The following is a 17,623-nucleotide window of genomic DNA, read 5'->3' as shown; positions in this document are numbered from 1 at the left end:
CTCTTGGGTAAATAAATAAAACAACCCGCCTTTCTGAGCTAAAGCTATGCTAACACACCCACATCAATTGCGCAACATTTTATATGAAAGAATCAAAGAAATAAACAAAAACGGACATTTGTGGTTCATTTATTTCAGTAAACAAAACAACGTCCAAACATCTGTTTTTAGGCGCCGCTGGTCCGATCTGTCCAACGTTAGCATTAGCATTAGCGGCCCGGGTGACAGCTGTGCAGGAGTTAAACAGAAGAACAGGAGCATGGGTTGGACAGCACAGGTGATAAATAAGAGGAGTGGCCCCGCCCTCATCTTCATCCTCCTCCTCCTCCTCCTCCTCCTCTTAGCAGGGATGATGGTCGGGAACCCTCTTCCTGCAAAGACAGTCGCACCTTAAACACCTGAGCTCCGGTTTCAGGAGGCTCCAGGTGACCCACTGACCTGGGAGCAGCTTTGATGACATCGTCCACTCTGAGGATCATCTCCGCAGCTTCGGAGGCGCTCAGCAGCACCTGGCGCTTCACCTGGAAGGACTCGGTGATGCCGAGCGCCGCCATGTCGCCGACTGTGCCTTCAGACATGTCTGGGGGGGGAAACACGCATGAGCCCTCAGTCGTGATGCCCCCACTTCAAACGCCCCCCCCACACTCACTCAGCCCACAGGTGGTTCTGTTCTCCTGGTGTGCCGCCCTCAGCTGGGCCACCAGGTCGGCGCTGTCGTAGCCGGCGTTGTCGGCGATGATGGTCGGCAGCTGCGGGAAGAAGAGAAGATGTGGAACAGAGACAGAGGGGCGACGCTTCCCAGTTCGGGGTCACCCACCATGGCCAGAGCCTTGGCGAACGACTCCATGGCGACCGCCTCCTTCCCCGGCGTCCGATTGGCCAGGTCCGTCACCACCTTGGCCATCAGCATCTCGGAGCAGCCGCCGCCGTACACGGTGCGCGGCTCCTTCACCGTCTGAGCCAGCACGCACAGAGCGTCGTGCAGCGAGCGCTCCGCCTCGTCCAGGATCTGCTGAGTGGCCCCACGCAGCACGATGGTGCACGCCTCACCTGAGGGGCGGAGTCACAGTCAGACACGTGCTGCCCTCGACAGGCAGAGGCGGGAACGACAGCAGCTTAATCTGAGCACGATTAATCTGGTGATCAGGACCGGCGTACCCATGGCAACGCCAGAGAAGTGGATGAGCGTGTCCTCGCCGATCATCACCTCCTCGATCAGCTTACAGTGACCCAGTTTCACCAGCTCGGGGTGGTCGAAGGTGGAGGTGATCTCTCCTCCTGAGCACACACATGAGAATTACAGCAGTTAAAACACGTCACAACAAGACCAAAATCATGCGCGCGTGTGTGTGTGTGTGTGTGTGCGTACCTGTTACCAGGGCGAGGCGCTCCACCCCACTGAAGTCGGCGTGCTCGATGGCCATGATTCCAGCCTGAGCGAACAGCTGCTCTGGGTAGTTGTAGATCAGCTGTCTGTGGACGAAGAGGCGGATGAAGCGGGACGGCGCCCCCTGCTGGACGCATGTGTGTGTGTGTGTGTGCGTGTGTGTGCGCGTACCTGTTGATGAAGCAGTTGATTCCGTGTTTGAGGATTCGATCCACCTTCTCCTTCATCTTCTCCTTCTCTGCCAGCTCGATCTCTGCCACCCTCGCGGTCGAGTCCACACGGACCCTCGAGCCGAAGATCTGAGATCAAACAGGAAACGGGTTCTTGTCTGAACTCCGCCCACATGTCGGATCGACGGCCCATCTGGAGGTCATGAGGTCACGCGTGCAGCCGCAGACCCACCTTGATCTTGTCCGTGTCCATGCCAGTGTTGGCGATCAGGATCTTGACGTTCTCCATCCTCTTTGGTTGGTTCACTCCGATCTTCTTGTCCAACAGGAAACCTGGAAGCAGGAGACCCAGAACCCAGTCAGACCGCCTGCCCCGCCCAACCACCCGGTGACATCACCACGCTCACCTTCATCCAGGTACGAGTCCGTCAGGCTGCCGCCGAGCTTCTTGATGACGTGGATGGCGTCCAGGTTCCCGGAGCCCTTCAGCCGTATGACGGCGTCCACCGCCAGCCGGGCGAAGTGCTCTTTGTGATGAGTCAGCAGTTTGGAGGACAAGGTCGTCCGGGCGATGTTCAACAGGTCCTCTTGGAAACGAGCGGAGTCGTTGCTATGGAGACAGCAGGAGCGATGTAATACTCAAAGGATTGAAGAAACTCAGCAGAACTTTCTGCCGGTTCGGCTTTGAAACGTGAGTCACCTGTGGTCCACCGCCGCCTCCCTCAGCGCGTCCCGCGCCACCTGCGTGGCCTTCCTCCAGCCGGAGATGATGGTCTGGGGGTGGATCTTCCTGGAGACCAGAAGCTCCGCCTCCTGTTGAAAGAAACGGGTGGCGTAACTGAGTGGGCGGAGCCTAGGGGCAGACAAAAGAGGCGGCGTCTTACCCGCAGCAGCTCTGCGGCGAGCACGGCGACGGAGGTGGTGCCGTCTCCGACCTCGTCATCCTGGACCTTCGACAAATCTGAAAACACAAGTTTGGTCACTGGGACGAACCGACCGCCAGACGTTCCGGCGGCGGCTCCTCCACTCACCAACCAGCACTTGGCGGCGGGGTTATCGACGCCGATGGCTTTGAGGATGGTCGCGCCATCGTTGGTCACCGTCACCGTGCCGCCCGACCCCCCACTCAGCAGGATCTTATCCTAAAGGGAAGGAAAAGTTCAAACCAGTTAAAGGGTAGTGGGGGGGCGGTGCCCTGCCGCGCTGCCCTTGAGCAAGGGTCAGGGATGAACTGGCGACCCTCCCCGTGATAAAGTGGTCAAGAAGAGGAATTAAAAGGTACCCACCATCCCTTTGGGGCCCAAAGTGCTCTTGACCAGGTCGCCGACGGCGATGGCGCCCACGAAGGACGACTGCAGAGAGGAAACAAACCGTTAAATCGAGACGCCGCCAACTGGAGCGGAGCAGAAGGAAGAAGATACCGACCAGTCGAGCAGTTTCAGCTCGCTCTTCATCGGCGCCGTGCTTGAATATGTTGACCGGGGCCATCGACAGGGACACCTGCACACAAACACGCGTGTTTTACCTGATTTGGTGATTTGGTGAAAGCTCACTGACTTCAATCACAGTTTTATTTCAAACAACGTGCCACAGAGTTTTATTTTTTAATTTATTTTACAAAATATGTGTTTGCTCCGAGCGTCAGTGAACGCAGCAGTCGCCGACCACGCCCCTTCCTTTTCTCTTAGAAGCCACTAGAAGCTTTGGCTAAGTTGCTGTTGCGATGACAAATATCAATACTTTAGGAGGAGAAAACTACTGCTGCGTTAAAAATGCAAGTTATTCGTAATGCGACTCAAATTACTGTAATAGTAAAGATTTATTCAAGTCCTCAAATGTTCCCGTGAAAGTCGCAGACAAGCTAACGCCACAAGCTAACAGATCATCTCCGCAGAAAGAGTTTTTAACAAAAGCAGCTATGAAAAGCCACGCAAATCATTTCGTTATCTGCAGGAAACGCATTAGCCGCTTTTGTAACCATTATATATTCGCTAGCTATTACAGACTAATTAGCTTAGCCGTTAGCCTTTCATAAAGCCCATGTGCTTACTCGCCGGTTAGCATCGTCGGCTATCAGGAGGCTAAACGGCCGTCATTAAAAACTCAAACGTTGCTGTAAATTGTTTAATACAACCTCAAATCTACATATATACGAAATTCAGACTCAACGTCTGTGTTCAGCAATTTAAATCAAAGAAATTAGTCCAAACTCACCATGATGTCTGAGATTTGATGCCAAAGCCGAACACGCACACAAATGAAAGGCTGGGCAGAGGAGTGATGTCATTACGTAAAGACGTGAAGCTGCGTTCACGTCAAATAAGCCTTTACGGCACTGTTGCAAATTCTCTCGCGTCATAAGTTTGAGTTAAATTATTCCAAATTTCACATTTGTTGATAATGACTCGACTCCGGAGGAAGTTGCCACAGTGTCCAACAGGCTTTTACATGTTTTATTGGGGGTTGAGACAGGAAGCTGCAGAGCTCCAGGTTAAGATCATATAATTGCTAAAGTTGCTAACATTGGTAGCACCTCTGGCCACTGGACTCCAGCCGTGGGGCCTTCGCACAATTACAATGGTGATGAAAAGGCATCAGGAAGTGATTAATTACACGTGTCAATCATGGTTGCATCATGGTTTAGTGACAATCTTAACTTTGACCTAATTTTTTGGTCACAAAAAAGATTCAACGAAGATGGAAAAATCTCCAAAATAAGCTAGAAAAAGCACCCAGAGAGCGTCTGGCCCCTTGGCGATGCTCCAGGTCCCTCCAGAATCCAGAACAACAGCAAAACAAACAAGCAAACAAATAAATCCTGGGTGTCTCAACACACACACACACACACACAGCTGGGATGTTTCTGATGCTGCTGACAGTGATCCTCCAGGATCGCCTCGGATACTTGAAGTGGTGAAACCGGTCGAGGACTCATCTCCTCGTGGTCCGGGCGCCTTTCTTGGCTCTGTGATTGGCTGCCTGGACAGGAAGGCAGTAGATGTGCATGGGGAACCTTCGGAAGTAGCTGCTCACCCAGGGTCTGAAAGAAGCAGGTTGCTTTTGTGCCGTGTGTGATGAGCACCCAGGTGATCTGCAGGTTTACCTGGCGACCCGCTGGCTCAGGCTCAGGTGACACAGGCTGGTTCTCAGACGTTTGTTCTCCTGCTGGCGGAGGAATTCAGCTTCGCGCTGCCGCTCCGTGTCCACGCGCAGAGACTCTCGGAGGTCGGCCTCGATGCGACCCAGCTGAAGCACAGATGATGTTGGTGACCTCTAGAGGGCAGCAGGCCACGCCCACCTGAACCTGAAGCTGCTGTTCCAACCTCCTCCAGCAGACTCCCGTCTTCTTCCTCCGGTCTCTGCTGGTTTGGTGTCAGAGACGCCAACCCAGCGCCACGCAGCACTTCCTGTTCGCCCAGGCGAGGTGCAGAGCTCGGCCCGATGATGGGGGGCAGGAAACAGTTACCTTTGACCTTTACCCTCAGAGGGTAAAGGTCAAACGTTCCTTCGCCCAATTCTCTTTTTCACAGGAAATCACCAAAAACGATTTATTAATGCACACGTCATGCTAATGTTAGCAGGCTAGCTGAACACCTGAGCATACCTGCGGACTTGGGGACTGTCTGACTCCTCCTGAACCCGAGACAGGTGACCAGCGTCCAACAGAGCCTGCAAAAACAGGTAGATTTCAGCTCTCAGAAGCCCTGAAATGTCCCCACAGTGGCAGTAAAACCTGCACACACCAGCAGAGGATAGAGTATCAGGTAATTACATGAAGTCAGAGGGGGAACTCTGTCTGAGATTGTTTCCATGGTGACAGAAGACATGTGTCCATCAGTGTCTGTGCTGACAGATGACACCTCACACACACACACACTCACACACACACACACACACACACACTCACTCACACACACACACACACCCACATACACACACCCACACACACACCAGCTTTCTTTTATTAAAGGAACAAAGAGAAAATCTATGAAAACAGGGCTCAACGCTCCTTCTGGATTTTAAGAAATAAAGAAATTCCAACATCGATCATTTAATAATGGATCAATATTACCAGAAAGGTTCGAGTGAAACCGTTGAGATTAAAGAATCGTTTTTTACAACTTTACGTTTCATTTCCTGTCAAACGTGTTTTCAGAACCAAAGGATTCTGGCTACTCACCCTCTTCTGGGTCTCCATGCTGCCAAACGTTAGACTTAAACACCTCATCGCTCAGGTGTTGCTGTTGCCCCGCCCCCACCTGAATTAGTCATCAGTGTGAGGCTGCAGAGCTGATGCACCTGACGCCTGTTTTACACCTGTTCTGGACCGTGTTTGTGTGTGGACGGGATCCATCGTGGGTCTGGAAAACCTTGGGTTTCAACCTTTGACCTCATTAAAAAGGGACTTTAGCTCTTCATCATCACGGCTTTATTAAATGACAGGTTTGCTTCATTTTTACTTCAGAATTTGGAAATGAAAAGGTTCAAATTAGATTTGTGGACACAAACAACAACAACAAGAACAAAAGTGAGAAGAAGAAAGTTCAATCGCAGTTCCTGCAGCAGAATCAATCATTTCAAACGGCACCAAAACATTAAAGCAGAGATGAGCACAGGTGGATTCTCTGGTTGTCATGGTTACAGGCCACACCAGCGTTGGCGTGCATGTGTGGCGTGTTACAGCGGAGTCGGGGGGTCTGTGCAGCGCCTGTAGAAGTGGAAGTAGTAGTCTGTGAAGAGCACCCCCGCGAGGTTATGGTCGGTACTGCAGTCGGCCTGACCCTGGCGGGACACAGACAGGTGAAAGAGGCGGAGTCACAGACAGGTGAAAGAGGCGGAGCCACAGAAAGAGAGAAGAAGAGAAAAGCAGCTTCTTACAGCGACTGCAGAGCGGAAGTGGTACGAGCTCTGGTAGAGACGGGACGCGTGAAGAGGCCATTGGTGTTCTCCCTGCAGACACACAGCAGCTCAGGCTAAGCTAAGCTAAACCTCATCGCCCTCCTGATAAAGACCTGGCGTCGACCTCTCGGTCCCAACCTGTGTGTTTGAAGGGTAACGGCTCCTGGCGACGGCGTTTAACCGGCTGGAACAGACGGCGGACTCATCAAATCGACACAGGTGAACCACCAGCAGCTCAGTGGAACTGCAACAACAGTTCCTGGTTAGTCTGGATCTGCTACTTTATGATCACAGAGGTGTCACGGTGGTGTCACAGTGGTGTCACGGTGGTGTCACAGAGGTGTCACAGAGGTGTCACAGAGTGTCACAGTGGTGTCACAGATGTGTCACAGAGGTGTCACAGAGGTGTCACGGAGGTGTCACAGTGGTGTCACGGAGGTGTCACAGAGGTGTCACAGAGGTGTCAGAGGTGTCACAGTGGTGTCACAGAGGTGTCACAGAGTGTCACAGAGGTGTCACAGAGGACAGAGGTGTCACAGTGGTGTCACAGAGGACAGAGGTGTCACAGAGGACAGAGGTGTCACAGAGGTGTCACAGAGGTGTCACAGTGGTGTCACAGAGTGTCACAGAGGTGTCAGAGGTGTCACAGAGGTGTCACAGAGGTGTCACAGAGGTGTCACAGAGGTGTCACAGTGGTGTCACAGAGGTGTCACAGAGGTGTCACAGAGGACAGAGGTGTCACAGTGGTGTCACAGATGTGTCACAGAGGACAGAGGTGTCACGGTGGTGTCACAGAGGTGTCACAGAGGACAGAGGTGTCACAGTGGTGTCACAGAGGACAGAGGTGTCACGGTGGTGTCACAGTGGTGTCACAGTGGTGTCACAGAGGACAGAGGTGTCACAGTGGTGTCACAGAGGTGTCACAGAGGACAGAGGTGTCACAGTGGTGTCACAGTGGTGTCACAGAGGTGTCACGGTGGTGTCACAGAGGACAGAGGTGTCACGGTGGTGTCACAGTGGTGTCACAGTGGTGTCACAGAGGTGTCACGGTGGTGTCACAGTGGTGTCACAGTGGTGTCACAGAGGTGTCACAGAGGTGTCAGAGGTGTCACGGAGGTGATGACGTGATTCTTACTTCATCACCAGCGTGACCTTCATGTTGACGGGGACGAACTGGCTGATGGGAACTCTGTAGGCGAAACGCTCCGGCCTGCAGGAAACACGCTCGCCGTCATCAGAGCGGGTCATGTGACCTCTGATGTCAGAAACACCTGTGTGTGTGTGTGTGTGTGTATGTGTGTGTGTCACTCACCCACACTCGTCTCTCACACAGTAGTTTCTGTCAATCAGCTGCTGGTTCTCTTTGATCATGAAAGACTGGATGCTCGTGTTTGTCCCTGAAGGCACGACGCCATAAAACGGTACATTTGATCAGATCAACGATCAATCAACAGACAAGTCAATGTGTGTGTGTGTGTGTGTGTGTGCGTGCAATTACAGTCATATCCTCTCTTTAAATGGCGATAAAACGCTTGTTTTCTCAGTCCTGTTGTGAAGAACAACCACATTCAGGAGAGACATGTGGACAGTTGCACAGGTGCGCAGGTAAACCCATTAAAGGAGCGGACGTCACCTGTTACGTTGGATTTTTCAAACGGTTCAGGGACTTGGGGCTCCACACTGCCCCCTGCTGGTGGTGAGCAGCAGTAGACCTGATCACAGTAGAGCAGGTCACAGAAGTCCACGTCTGGAGGCCACGGCTCAGGCTGACCCGTCGGCCCGGCTGCACCAAAACCAGCAGAACCATCAGTCAATGTGTGAAGGCTGATGGCTGTGCAGTCATGTGACTGAGGTGAGCGCTACCTGTGTTAGCTGTGCTACTGCAGGCGGTGGTCTGAGGAGGCGTCTCACTGCTGTTACACAGAAGCACAACAGACCATCAAAGGCCTCTTCTTTGTAACGTTTAATCACAACCCAAACTGCTGCTAACACCATCGCTACAGTACTGCTCTTCACCTGTTGCTGAGGGCGGAGCCAAAGTCTTCCTCTGTCAAATTCACCAGGTAGACGGCAGTGATGCAGATCACGCTGGACAAACGGAACACAGCGTCATTTTGGACACATCATGGCGCCCCCTGTGGCTGCAACAGGAAGTGAAACTGTGGCGTACCAGAAGGCCATGGCGGCGAGCAGGGCGAAGATGCTAGCCTGGAAGATTTTATGCCTCAAACAGAAGGTGAACCTCTGACAGGACGTCTCCTTCTGGACATTCTCCGTCTTACAGGTGTCAGGACTCGGTGTTGGGGGCCCCCCGCTGTGTTTCATGGTCCTCCTGCTGGACGGAGCAGAACATTATCAAACGATAGAATTATCCAAACACAGGTGTGACTGAGGACACGGCTGATTAATGGACCTGTTGGAGCGCAGGCTGCCACTCAGGCTCTTCAGCTTGGCCAGTCGTTGGTTCCAGACCTCCAGGTCTGTAATCCGAGTCTCCAGGTTGTCGGTGAGCTTCGACAGGTGCTGCACTGCCCCGACATTCTCCATGAAGATCTGCTCCTGAAGGAAGCATCAACAGCAAACATGAAGATCACCAGAACTGAAACACAAGCAGGAACAAAAGCAACTGAAGAGGAATTACTTTGTCCACCATGAGGAAGTTCTGGATCTTCTCTCCATCAGAACAGCAGATGTCTCCCATCTGCGTCACTGCTGATGGAAGCAGCTCCTTCACCTCCTGAGCTAAAACACCTGAAACATCATGTGGGTGTGGTCACTCACCAGTGTGGTGGGTGTGGCCAGTCACCAGTGTGGTGGGTGTGGTCAGTCACCAGTGTGGTGGGTGTGGTCAATGACCAGTGTGGTGGGTGTGGTCAGTTACCTGTCTGGTGGGTGTGGTCAGTTACCTGTCTGGTGGGTGTGGTCCGTTACCTGTCTGGTGGGTGTGGTCAGTTACCTGTTTGGTGGGTGTGGTCTATTCCCATGCTTGAGGCAAACTCTGGTTTGTAATCGAACTCAACGATTCTCATCTGGTTGATTCTCTTTAGTTGCTGCTCCGAGTCGACCTGACCAACAATGATGAGATGAATCTCCTCAAAGTGTCACAGCAACTTTTCCAGCGTAACATTTCAGCGTGACACCAAAAGCATCACCTTCCTTTCTTACTTCCTGTATGTTGTATTTGGCGCGTTGGTCAGAAGGCTGCATGATGGCTCCCATCACTTTGGCGTTGCCACAGACCACCAGCGCCTCGTCCGGGGCATCGCTGTTGATTCCCACCCGACCCTGACAGACCACGGACTCCTGCACGACCCCGCGCTGCCACAGGGGGTCGCCGTCCATCTCAAACTGGCCTGGGTTTGAGGCCTGACGAAGGGATCAATCGTTGGCTTTGTGTTGATCACAACGCTTTGGTCGGTGTTGCTGATGTTTGTCGTTACCCTGACGATGATCCTCTCAGACACCAGAGCCGTGAGCAACAAGCTCTCTTCTCCAGAGACGGCGCCGTACAACCCAACCACCATCTGGAAATATCTGCAGACACAAGGCTAGCATGTAGCGCGCACCGCTGGTTGGCTCTGCCCTCACGTGCACTGGCTCACCTCTGATCAGGGTTGGGCTTCCCTTTCTTGCGCATGTTATTGGCGGTAGTCTCGCTGAAGTGCAGGCGTCCCAGGGTTACCTTGGTGATCTTGCCACTGGGTAGACTGACCCTGCAGAACCATTATTTAGTTTTCCACATTTTAGACAAGAGTTCCAGGAGAAGAGGAACCTGCTGTTCTGAGCAGGGTCCATGGTCCATGGTTAGTGCTACTGTGGGACCAGCGTTTTGTACTGGGAGAATTCCAGAACATAAAACCACAACACACCCTGCTGAAGTGTTCTATGATATCGTTTGGTTTGGGAACACCAGTTCTCATGGTTAACAGCTGGGACATGAACTGGGTCCACCTGGACCAGTCCGTGTGGCCTGTGGGCGTGGACATCTTCAGCCTGGGACCTACCTGACAGGGTGGAAGGGTTTCTTGCTGCGGTCAGGCTGAGACTGTTCAATGGTCACCTGGCGGCTTGAAGATTCCATCTGTGAAGACAGAAACCTTCAGGTGCTGCGAGGACGGACAGTCGTCCCCCGTCTGGGAAAATATTCACCTTGATCCCAAACACTTTGATCAGGAAGTGGTCCACCTCCTGTGGTCCTCGGGGCGAGCGGATGTATCGTGGTTCTGTGGCCACCCCGATGTGAACGGTGACCTGGAAGTGATTCTTCTTCTGACAGACAAAGGCCTCGTCAGTGGTGGAGTAGACGAAACCTTTGTCTGTGTCCACATGGTAGGCAGGAGGGGACCTGGACAAGGGAGGACACTTTTGGTTCATCTGGTCTTTGGGTCCACCGGGTCAAACGGGTTTCTTTGGTTCTCCACTCACAGTGTCTGAAAACTGCTGCTGAATAACGTGCACCACCGGTCTGGTTTGAAATGATCCCATGTCAGATGCTGGTTTAATCCCAAACTGGATCCAACTCCTCCAACATTCCCAAAGCTGCCTTGATGATTCCCATCTCCTTCAGCACAGGGCGCCTCGACCCCTGCCGAGGTTTCCTCGGACACAGACCTTCTTCTCCTTTTACTCCCTGTGGAACTGGGGCAGAGGTTAATCTGTGGTCAGAAGGGATCTGTGATCTGGTGACCAGACCTGAACAGATCGAGAACATGACCGGTACCTTCCTGGAGCCTTCTCGTGTTTTAAAAAAAGATTGTAGTCATTGTAAAATAGTTGTCAACAATCTCCACATCTTCTGTTTGGAAAACCACAGAACAAGGCTGAAGATCTGCTTACCAGGGGGTTAACACGGAGGAGGAGTCCAACGCACAGGTGGAAGGGGGCGTGGTTACATGTGGGACCAGCCCTGAAGACGTGCTGGGAGTGTCGTAGGTGTTTGACAGCAGTGTTGGTGGTGAAGCAGGTGTGGGAGGGGCCTGAGAGCTGCGGAGGTTGTTGGCACGCTGGTAGTGTTCATGTGGGTGTCGCTGCTGGAGGGGGGAGGGGCCAGCAGGTGAGGTACCTGACCTGATGTAAGTGTTAGTGAGTCCAAAACTGCGCAGCTGATCATAGGTCAGCAGCTCAGGGGGAACAGAGGAAGAGTCTGGACCCTTAAAGCGACAAGACGAAGGGGGCTCGGCGCCAGGTCTGGGCTGGAACACTTCCTGGGGGGTCCGCTGACTAGACCAATAGGACGACTCGCAGGGGAAATCTACCAATCATAGAAATGCACCAACTCAGGAAGTTCAATTCACACAAAAGCTGTATTTCTCTTTAAGGACGCATTGGTGCCCGGTTCATGAGTTAACACTGCTAGGCTAGCATGCTAACTGACAAGGCATAGAACAGAGCAGGGGTTTGGGGGTAGGTGGGGTATTTTAGGGGTGTTACCTGGTATTTGTGCAGGTGAACACGCCTCTGAGTCAGGAGGAGATTCAGGGAGCATGCTGGGAAAAAGAGGACTGCAGTCAAAACCTCGAAGTTCCAGCCAGAACCTGATAACCAGGGAGGTTGGTGCTGGAACCGGGGGGTTCTAATGGTCAGGGTGTGTGTGTGTGTGTGTGTGAGTGTGTGTGTGTGTGTGTGTGTGTGTGTGTGTGTGTGTGTGTGTGTGTGAGGAAGGGACTCACAAACTGTTGGGGTCTAGGTCATTGCTGAGGTACTGCTCCAGGATGCTCGTATCTACGGTAACAGAATTGTCCAACACACCACTTACATCCTGACCTACACACACACACACACACACACACACGCACAGAGCATGATGAGAACTTTAAACCTGTACCAGGTGACTGAGGTCCGCTCAAACCTCCTGGTAACCAGGAACCTCAAACCCGGTTGAACCTGAGCAGGAACCAAAGGTCTCCTGGTGTTCTGACCCTGATGATGTGCTGTCTCACCACAGAAGAACTGCTGCAGAGCCTCGTTCTCTCCCACAACCTGGACCGCTGGTCTGCCTCCTCCAGGCTCCATGACGGCCAGCAGGAGGCGCTGCAGCCTGGGGGCGGATCTGAGAGGAGGTGCTGCTGGAGCTGGAACGATAAATGCCAGAAAAATGCAGTTTTAACGGAAATTTCTTAAAAGATCTAATTTTATTGGTGATGACGCGTTCTAGCGCCCCCTGGTGGAGCTTCCAGAATATGATGTGGGTGGAAAACCTCCAGAAGACGGTTGAATAACATAAATCAGACTCAAGAAAGAAGCCAGAGTTTTGCATTGGACAGATCATGTGATGCAGAGTTTAGCAATAAAAGTTTGAGCTGTGATTCGATCAAAGTTTCACAGTTTCCATCAAAAACATCAAGAATTTGTTGCAGGAAAAGTGTAAAACCAACATTTGATGTTTGAGATGGGATGTGATTTGGGCCCTCCCGGCATCTTTGACCCTGTTTCTGCTGCTGTGTCGTTGCCATGACGCCTGCATGCGTTTGGACCACGACTGGGACAAACTGGGACGAGAAACCAGAACCTACAGTGGTGGTCCTGGACCAGTGACAGACACCGCCCACATTTCTGCCACAGGTGTTCATTAAAGGTCGGATCAGCGGGAAAGCGACTGATTTCACCTGGTTTGTTCAGTTTCGAGCTGAAAGTGACGCAGCTGAAATCTTCCTTCACTCACCTGTCGAACACAGACGCCAACGGCAAGATGGCGGCCAGCTGATCCGAGGCTCTGAGGGTCAGTGTGACCAGCAGGTCCTCAGGTGTAATCCATCGGGGGAGCTGCTACCGCTCAGATAACACTCACAGGTCGACGGGGAACCAGTTCTTCTTCTCTGGTGTCAAATCAACCAGTTTGTCCTTTCAAATGCAGATTTTTCTTCTTCTTTGGACCAGAAAAGGAGAAAATCTGCTTGTTTCCAGCATTGATGAACAATCATTCATCCGTGTCTTCAGAGTTGTGGCGACCAGCAGAAGGACGCGACGGATCATGTGACCACTTCAGATGGTTTAAACGCCACATTAGCATCGGCAGCTTTGATTTGAGCTAATTCAATGATTTTGTCGACGTTTGAGCGGCTGGTGAAGGAAACACTGAAGTTTGTCCTGTAAGACCTGTAAAACAGAAGACAGAGGTGTCCTCTAGGGGGCGTGATCCTCTTTAATCGGATTAAAATGAAAGGCGTTAATGAAGCACAGAGCTAAACTTCAGCCTGTTGTTGGAGTGTGTTGGTGGAAGTGTTTAAATTTAGCTGAAAGGATCCTTGAGGCTGAAGCTACCATTGCTAACATTGATGCTAACAGAAGACTAAATAATAAGACGAGGGTTAGTCCAAACATCCCACAAACACCCAGGAGAAAAACAAATTCTGTTTCAGGGAATTTATTTCTCTTCCTTGTAATTGATGCATTTGATCTTGCAACGGTTGCATCTGTGGGCGGAGCCACACCTCCAGCAACTAATCACCATAAAAGCTTCAGCAACAAACAGGAAAGGTTTCACAAATGTGACAAAATGAGCATTTACCACACAGGTTTCCATGGATACAGGCATTTAGTTCCTCCATGTTTGAGGATCTGCCTGTTCCTGATGCAATTCCAAGGTCACATTTTGCTCTTTTTGATTGTGTAATAAAATTGTAATTTGTCGCTTTTCATCCGTTTCAGTCTCAACTCTGAGGTTGGCGCCGCCGCCGCGAAACTTGGTGATTGTTGTTCTTAGTTGGCACGGCAACAACAGAAGCAACACAATCGTCATGTGTTCCTCAGAACATGAGGAGGATCAGAGTGATGAGGCAGCGCCTCCTTCTGGAGGGAGGAACTCATAAACAACTTTTAATTCTTCATCATTGATGAAAAGCTGTTTGTTGTGTTTGGAGATGTAGAGAATTAGGATTTGTGAAGATATTAATAAATGGTGTATCCAAAAACAAGAGATGAGGATAATATTGGATTTTCAACACTTTTTTGACTCCACAAAACAGAAAAAGGGATTGTCTCCATAGCTGGTATTTACAACAAGTATTTACACACATTTAAAACAACCGCAGCTACAGCAGCAGCAGCAGCAGCTACAGCTACAGCAGCTACAGCAGCAGCAGCTACAGCAGCAGCAGCTACAGCAGCTACAGCAGCAGCAGCAGCAGAGCAGCAGCAGCTACAGCAGCAGCAGCAGCAACAGCAGCAGCAGCAGCAGCTACAGCAGCAGCAGCAGCAGCTACAGCAGCAGCTACAGCAGCTACAGCACAGCAGCAGCTACAGCAGCACAGCAGCAGCTACAGCACAGCAGCAGCTACAGCAGCAGCAGCAGCTACAGCAGCAGCAGCAGCTACAGCAGCAGCATCAGCTACAGCAGCAGCTACAGCAGCAGCTACAGCTACAGCAGCTACAGCAGCAGCAGCTACAGCTACAGCAGCAGCTACAGCAGCAGCAGCTACAGCAGCAGCAGCTACAGCAGCACAGCTACAGCAGCAGCAGCTACAGCAGCAGCTCTCCTGCCACCACATTTTTGTCTGCTGTGACTCAGATTTCAGACCTTTTCAGTCCAAACGCTCCAGAACTCTCACACACGTGTGAAATGTTCATGTGTGGGGACGCGCCCACACACACCTCTGCAGCGTTTGGTCAAACATTTGCTAACAGTGAAGCGTCGACGATAGCATTTGTGCATCTGTGTGCAGCGCCCCCTACAGGCCACAGCAGCACAGAGCACAAACAGAACATAAGCAGCATTTACGTAGTAATAAAGTCTAACGTTGCTGCTGCTCAGATGGGCCGAAACTAGTTTTCCCCTAAAAGAAATCGTTGAATATCTTAAATGTTTCCTGTTTTTAGAGGATTCTAATAATGTTCATCACAACCCTGATGCTGGCTTCATTAGTGTGGATGATTCAGGCAGACCGGAGCAGGCGGGAGGTCTTCAGACTTCCTGTTTCCTGAGGAACAACAACGGACACCGTGCACGTTTGGCTCCGCCCTCCTCGCTCCTCCTCATCCTCCCTCGTTTGTCCTTCTGCCACCAGCGCTTGTGTGGAGTCACATGACTGTTTCTCTGCGTTCTCATCACAGGTGGAATCCACGACCTTTGACCCGGCCCCAGCTCTTCCTCCACTCACAAGCCTGTAGGTGCGCCTGGCCAGAGCCGCCAGCTCCTGGCGAGCCGGCGGGTTGAACAGGATGTAGAGCAGCGGGTTGACGCAGGCGGGCAGCGGCGTCACCAGCAGCAGGACGCCCTTCGCCATCTCGGGCCCCGCGGCGCTGAGACGCAGCAGCGAGGAGAAGGACAGGAAGGCAACGGGGAGGTAGAGGAGGCAGTCCGAGAAGAGCAGCCAGGCCACGTGGCGAGTCAACACCACTTCCTCTTCGCGAGGGGGCGGAGCCTTGTTCGCCCGACAGTAGAGGCGAGTGTAGGCGAGCGTCATGATGAAGAAACACAGCGAGTCGAGGAGCACCAGGGAGACGGTGAAGACCAGAGAGGAGGAGGAAGGCAGCGGGAGGCAGAGGGAAGTGCTGCTGCCTCCGGCCAGCAGGGGGGGCAGCGCCAGCGCCAGGGCCAGCAGGAAGCTCAGAGCAACAGCCAGACGCACAGAGAGCGGCCGCGCCCCCCGACCTGTGGAGACAGAACGCAGGGTTACCACCGGCGGGAGGGGCGTGTCCGTGCGCCCTGGCCTGTTTCCACACCGTCCTGGCCGGCTGACTTGCGCTGCTGCGCGGCAGCAGATAAATATCGCTCCACCGCTGCACCCGTGAGCAGGAAGAGGCCGGCCTGGGCCGCAAACACACACAGGAAGCCGCTGAAGCGGCACAGGAAGCCGCTCTCCCACCTGGTCCCATACCTGCCACAGGAAGAGTCCAGGAACCAGTTAGCTTCGACGTTAGCATCGGGCTCCGGTTTATGATCTTCACCCCCACCCCTGTACCTCCAGAAGCTCCCGTAGGTCCAGGCGTCCACCGCTGCCAACAAGCCGCTCCAAACCCCCATCAGGCCGTTCACGGCGGCCAGGAGGCCGACCAGCAGCCTGGCTGGTGTCGGGGTTCCCCTGGGGCAGAACACGGACAGGACCACCAGGCTGTTGCTGCCCAGCGCCACCACAGCGATGAGCCACACCCCCCCCCGGATCACCCAGCTGCCCAGGAGATGGTGGCAGGGATGGAGCGGACCTGAAGGAACCGATAACAGCTGATCACCCCCATAACAAACGCCAGCCCACACCAGTAGAGGCTGTTACCAGGAGCTGGGCTGCACTGGACCGGCGCCAGAACTTTGGCTTCATCTTCGAAATCCATCAGCAGATCCTCCCAGTCCTGATCCGCTGCAGGAAACCGCAGGAAACAGGTTACGCGGAACAGCCCCAGAACACGCTGAAACGGGTCCGAACACGCGTGTTTGGCCTCACCTGGTCCGGACTCCACGGCCGGATCGGTCCCAGCAGAGTCTGGCGCTGCCTCCCTCTCCCAGGATGCACCTCTTCCTCCTCCTGCTGAACCGGACTCACAGGAGATGAAGGCACAACACTGGAAGGTGTATGGAAGCTCCACCACCCTGACACACACACACACACGTGTCCTGTGAGTGTGTGTGTGTGTGTGTGTGTGTGTGTGTGTGTGAGTGTGGTGTGTGTGTGTGAGTGTGTGTGTGTGGTGTGTGTGTGTGTGGTGTGTGTGTGTGGTGTGAGTGTGTGTGTGAGTGTGTGGTGTGTGTGTGTGTGTGTGTGTGCGCGTGTGAGTGTGTGTGTGAGTGTGTGTGAGTGTGTTGTGTGTGTGTGTGGTGTGTGAGTGTGTGTGGTGTGTGTGGTGTGTGAGTGTGTGTGTGTGGTGTGTGTGTGTGTGTGTGTGAGGGGGTCACCTGACTCTGGGCAGCTCCTCTCGGGCCATCGGCTCCATCAGCTCTGTGTTTCCAGCCAAACGCAGGTGAGTTAAGCTGTGCAAACCCATCAGAGGCAGAGAGGACAGCTGGTTGGACGACAGGTCTCTGTGGACGCAGGAGGACAGAGACTCAGGAGGACAGAGACTCAGGAGGACAGAGGCTCAGGAGGACAGAGGCTCAGGAGGACAGAGGCTCAGGAGGACAGAGATGCAGGGGACAGAGGCTCAGGAGGACAGAGGCTCAGGAGGACAGAGGCTCAGGAGGACAGAGGCTCAGGAGGACAGAGGCTCAAGAGGACAGAGGCTCAGGAGGACAGAGGCT

At 53.0% G+C, this 17,623-nt stretch overlaps 3 protein-coding genes across 5 annotated transcripts in view; all 3 read right to left on the bottom strand.

The window, feature by feature from the left end:
• Window positions 1-113: 113 nt before the first annotated feature.
• On the bottom strand, window positions 114-3,877 carry cct2 (chaperonin containing TCP1, subunit 2 (beta)). Its single transcript, XM_057022547.1, has 15 exons — window positions 3,772-3,877; window positions 2,983-3,057; window positions 2,844-2,909; window positions 2,585-2,699; window positions 2,442-2,518; window positions 2,258-2,370; window positions 1,965-2,167; window positions 1,790-1,890; window positions 1,559-1,686; window positions 1,370-1,473; window positions 1,159-1,278; window positions 818-1,050; window positions 650-749; window positions 439-580; window positions 114-371 (listed from the first exon to the last, which is right to left on the bottom strand). Exons 1-15 carry the CDS (start codon window positions 3,772-3,774, stop codon window positions 341-343), a joined length of 1,611 nt encoding a protein of 536 aa, XP_056878527.1. The 5' UTR covers window positions 3,775-3,877; the 3' UTR covers window positions 114-340.
• Window positions 3,878-5,969: 2,092 nt separating this feature from the next.
• LOC130519270 (myelin regulatory factor-like protein) lies at window positions 5,970-13,324 on the bottom strand. Of its 3 annotated transcripts, none has more exons than XM_057022544.1 (24): window positions 13,133-13,324; window positions 12,396-12,527; window positions 12,126-12,219; window positions 11,887-11,942; window positions 11,293-11,707; window positions 10,882-11,094; window positions 10,606-10,801; window positions 10,461-10,537; window positions 10,059-10,169; window positions 9,897-9,990; window positions 9,622-9,822; window positions 9,413-9,521; window positions 9,098-9,207; window positions 8,870-9,015; window positions 8,627-8,791; window positions 8,473-8,544; window positions 8,320-8,369; window positions 8,090-8,239; window positions 7,955-8,002; window positions 7,769-7,853; window positions 7,592-7,666; window positions 6,595-6,700; window positions 6,436-6,507; window positions 5,970-6,339 (listed from the first exon to the last, which is right to left on the bottom strand). In XM_057022544.1, exons 2-24 carry the CDS (start codon window positions 12,466-12,468, stop codon window positions 6,235-6,237), a joined length of 2,823 nt encoding a protein of 940 aa, XP_056878524.1. In that variant the 5' UTR covers window positions 12,469-12,527; window positions 13,133-13,324; the 3' UTR covers window positions 5,970-6,234. The 3 variants fall into 3 exon arrangements, with proteins under 3 accessions (XP_056878524.1, XP_056878522.1, XP_056878525.1); XM_057022542.1 differs by having other exon boundaries at window positions 13,118-13,318; XM_057022545.1 differs by having other exon boundaries at window positions 8,627-8,788; window positions 13,118-13,318.
• A 1,569-nt stretch (window positions 13,325-14,893) lies between these two features.
• LOC130519525 (leucine-rich repeat-containing G-protein coupled receptor 5-like) overlaps window positions 14,894-17,623 on the bottom strand; it is a 13,457-nt gene continuing 10,727 nt past the window's right edge. The window contains exons 15-20 of the mRNA XM_057023040.1: window positions 17,282-17,407; window positions 16,833-16,978; window positions 16,665-16,748; window positions 16,356-16,596; window positions 16,117-16,271; window positions 14,894-16,045 (exon numbers count right to left, since the gene is read on the bottom strand). Of these exons, the coding sequence (XP_056879020.1) occupies window positions 15,327-16,045; window positions 16,117-16,271; window positions 16,356-16,596; window positions 16,665-16,748; window positions 16,833-16,978; window positions 17,282-17,407 (1,471 nt within the window). The 3' untranslated portion in view covers window positions 14,894-15,326. The remainder of the gene's footprint in view (window positions 16,046-16,116; window positions 16,272-16,355; window positions 16,597-16,664; window positions 16,749-16,832; window positions 16,979-17,281; window positions 17,408-17,623) is intronic.

This window comes from Takifugu flavidus, chromosome 22, assembly GCF_003711565.1.
Source record: "Takifugu flavidus isolate HTHZ2018 chromosome 22, ASM371156v2, whole genome shotgun sequence".
NCBI classification, from domain to species: domain Eukaryota; kingdom Metazoa; phylum Chordata; class Actinopteri; order Tetraodontiformes; family Tetraodontidae; genus Takifugu; species Takifugu flavidus.
The sequence above is the reverse complement of the archived record's forward strand: the minus strand, read 5'-3'. Positions and strand labels throughout refer to the sequence as shown.

What these genes read in the sequence shown, in the direction of transcription:
- cct2 (XM_057022547.1), bottom strand. An exon ending in CGCCAAGTGCTGGTTGGTGA is followed by an intron (nt 2,519 to 2,584) that starts GTGGAGGAGCCG and finishes TTGTGTTTTCAG; the next exon opens with ATTTGTCGAAGGTCCAGGAT. An exon ending in TCGCCGCAGAGCTGCTGCGG is followed by an intron (nt 2,371 to 2,441) that starts GTAAGACGCCGC and finishes TTCTTTCAACAG; the next exon opens with GAGGCGGAGCTTCTGGTCTC.
- LOC130519270 (XM_057022544.1), bottom strand. Translation starts at nt 12,468, where the DNA reads ATGGAGCCTGGAGGAGGCAGACCAGCGGTCCAGGTTGTGGGAGAGAAC. An exon ending in GGCTCCGCCCTCAGCAACAG is followed by an intron (nt 8,370 to 8,472) that starts GTGAAGAGCAGT and finishes TCTGTGTAACAG; the next exon opens with CAGTGAGACGCCTCCTCAGA. An exon ending in TTTAAAGAGAGGATATGACT is followed by an intron (nt 7,854 to 7,954) that starts GTAATTGCACGC and finishes TCGTGCCTTCAG; the next exon opens with GGACAAACACGAGCATCCAG.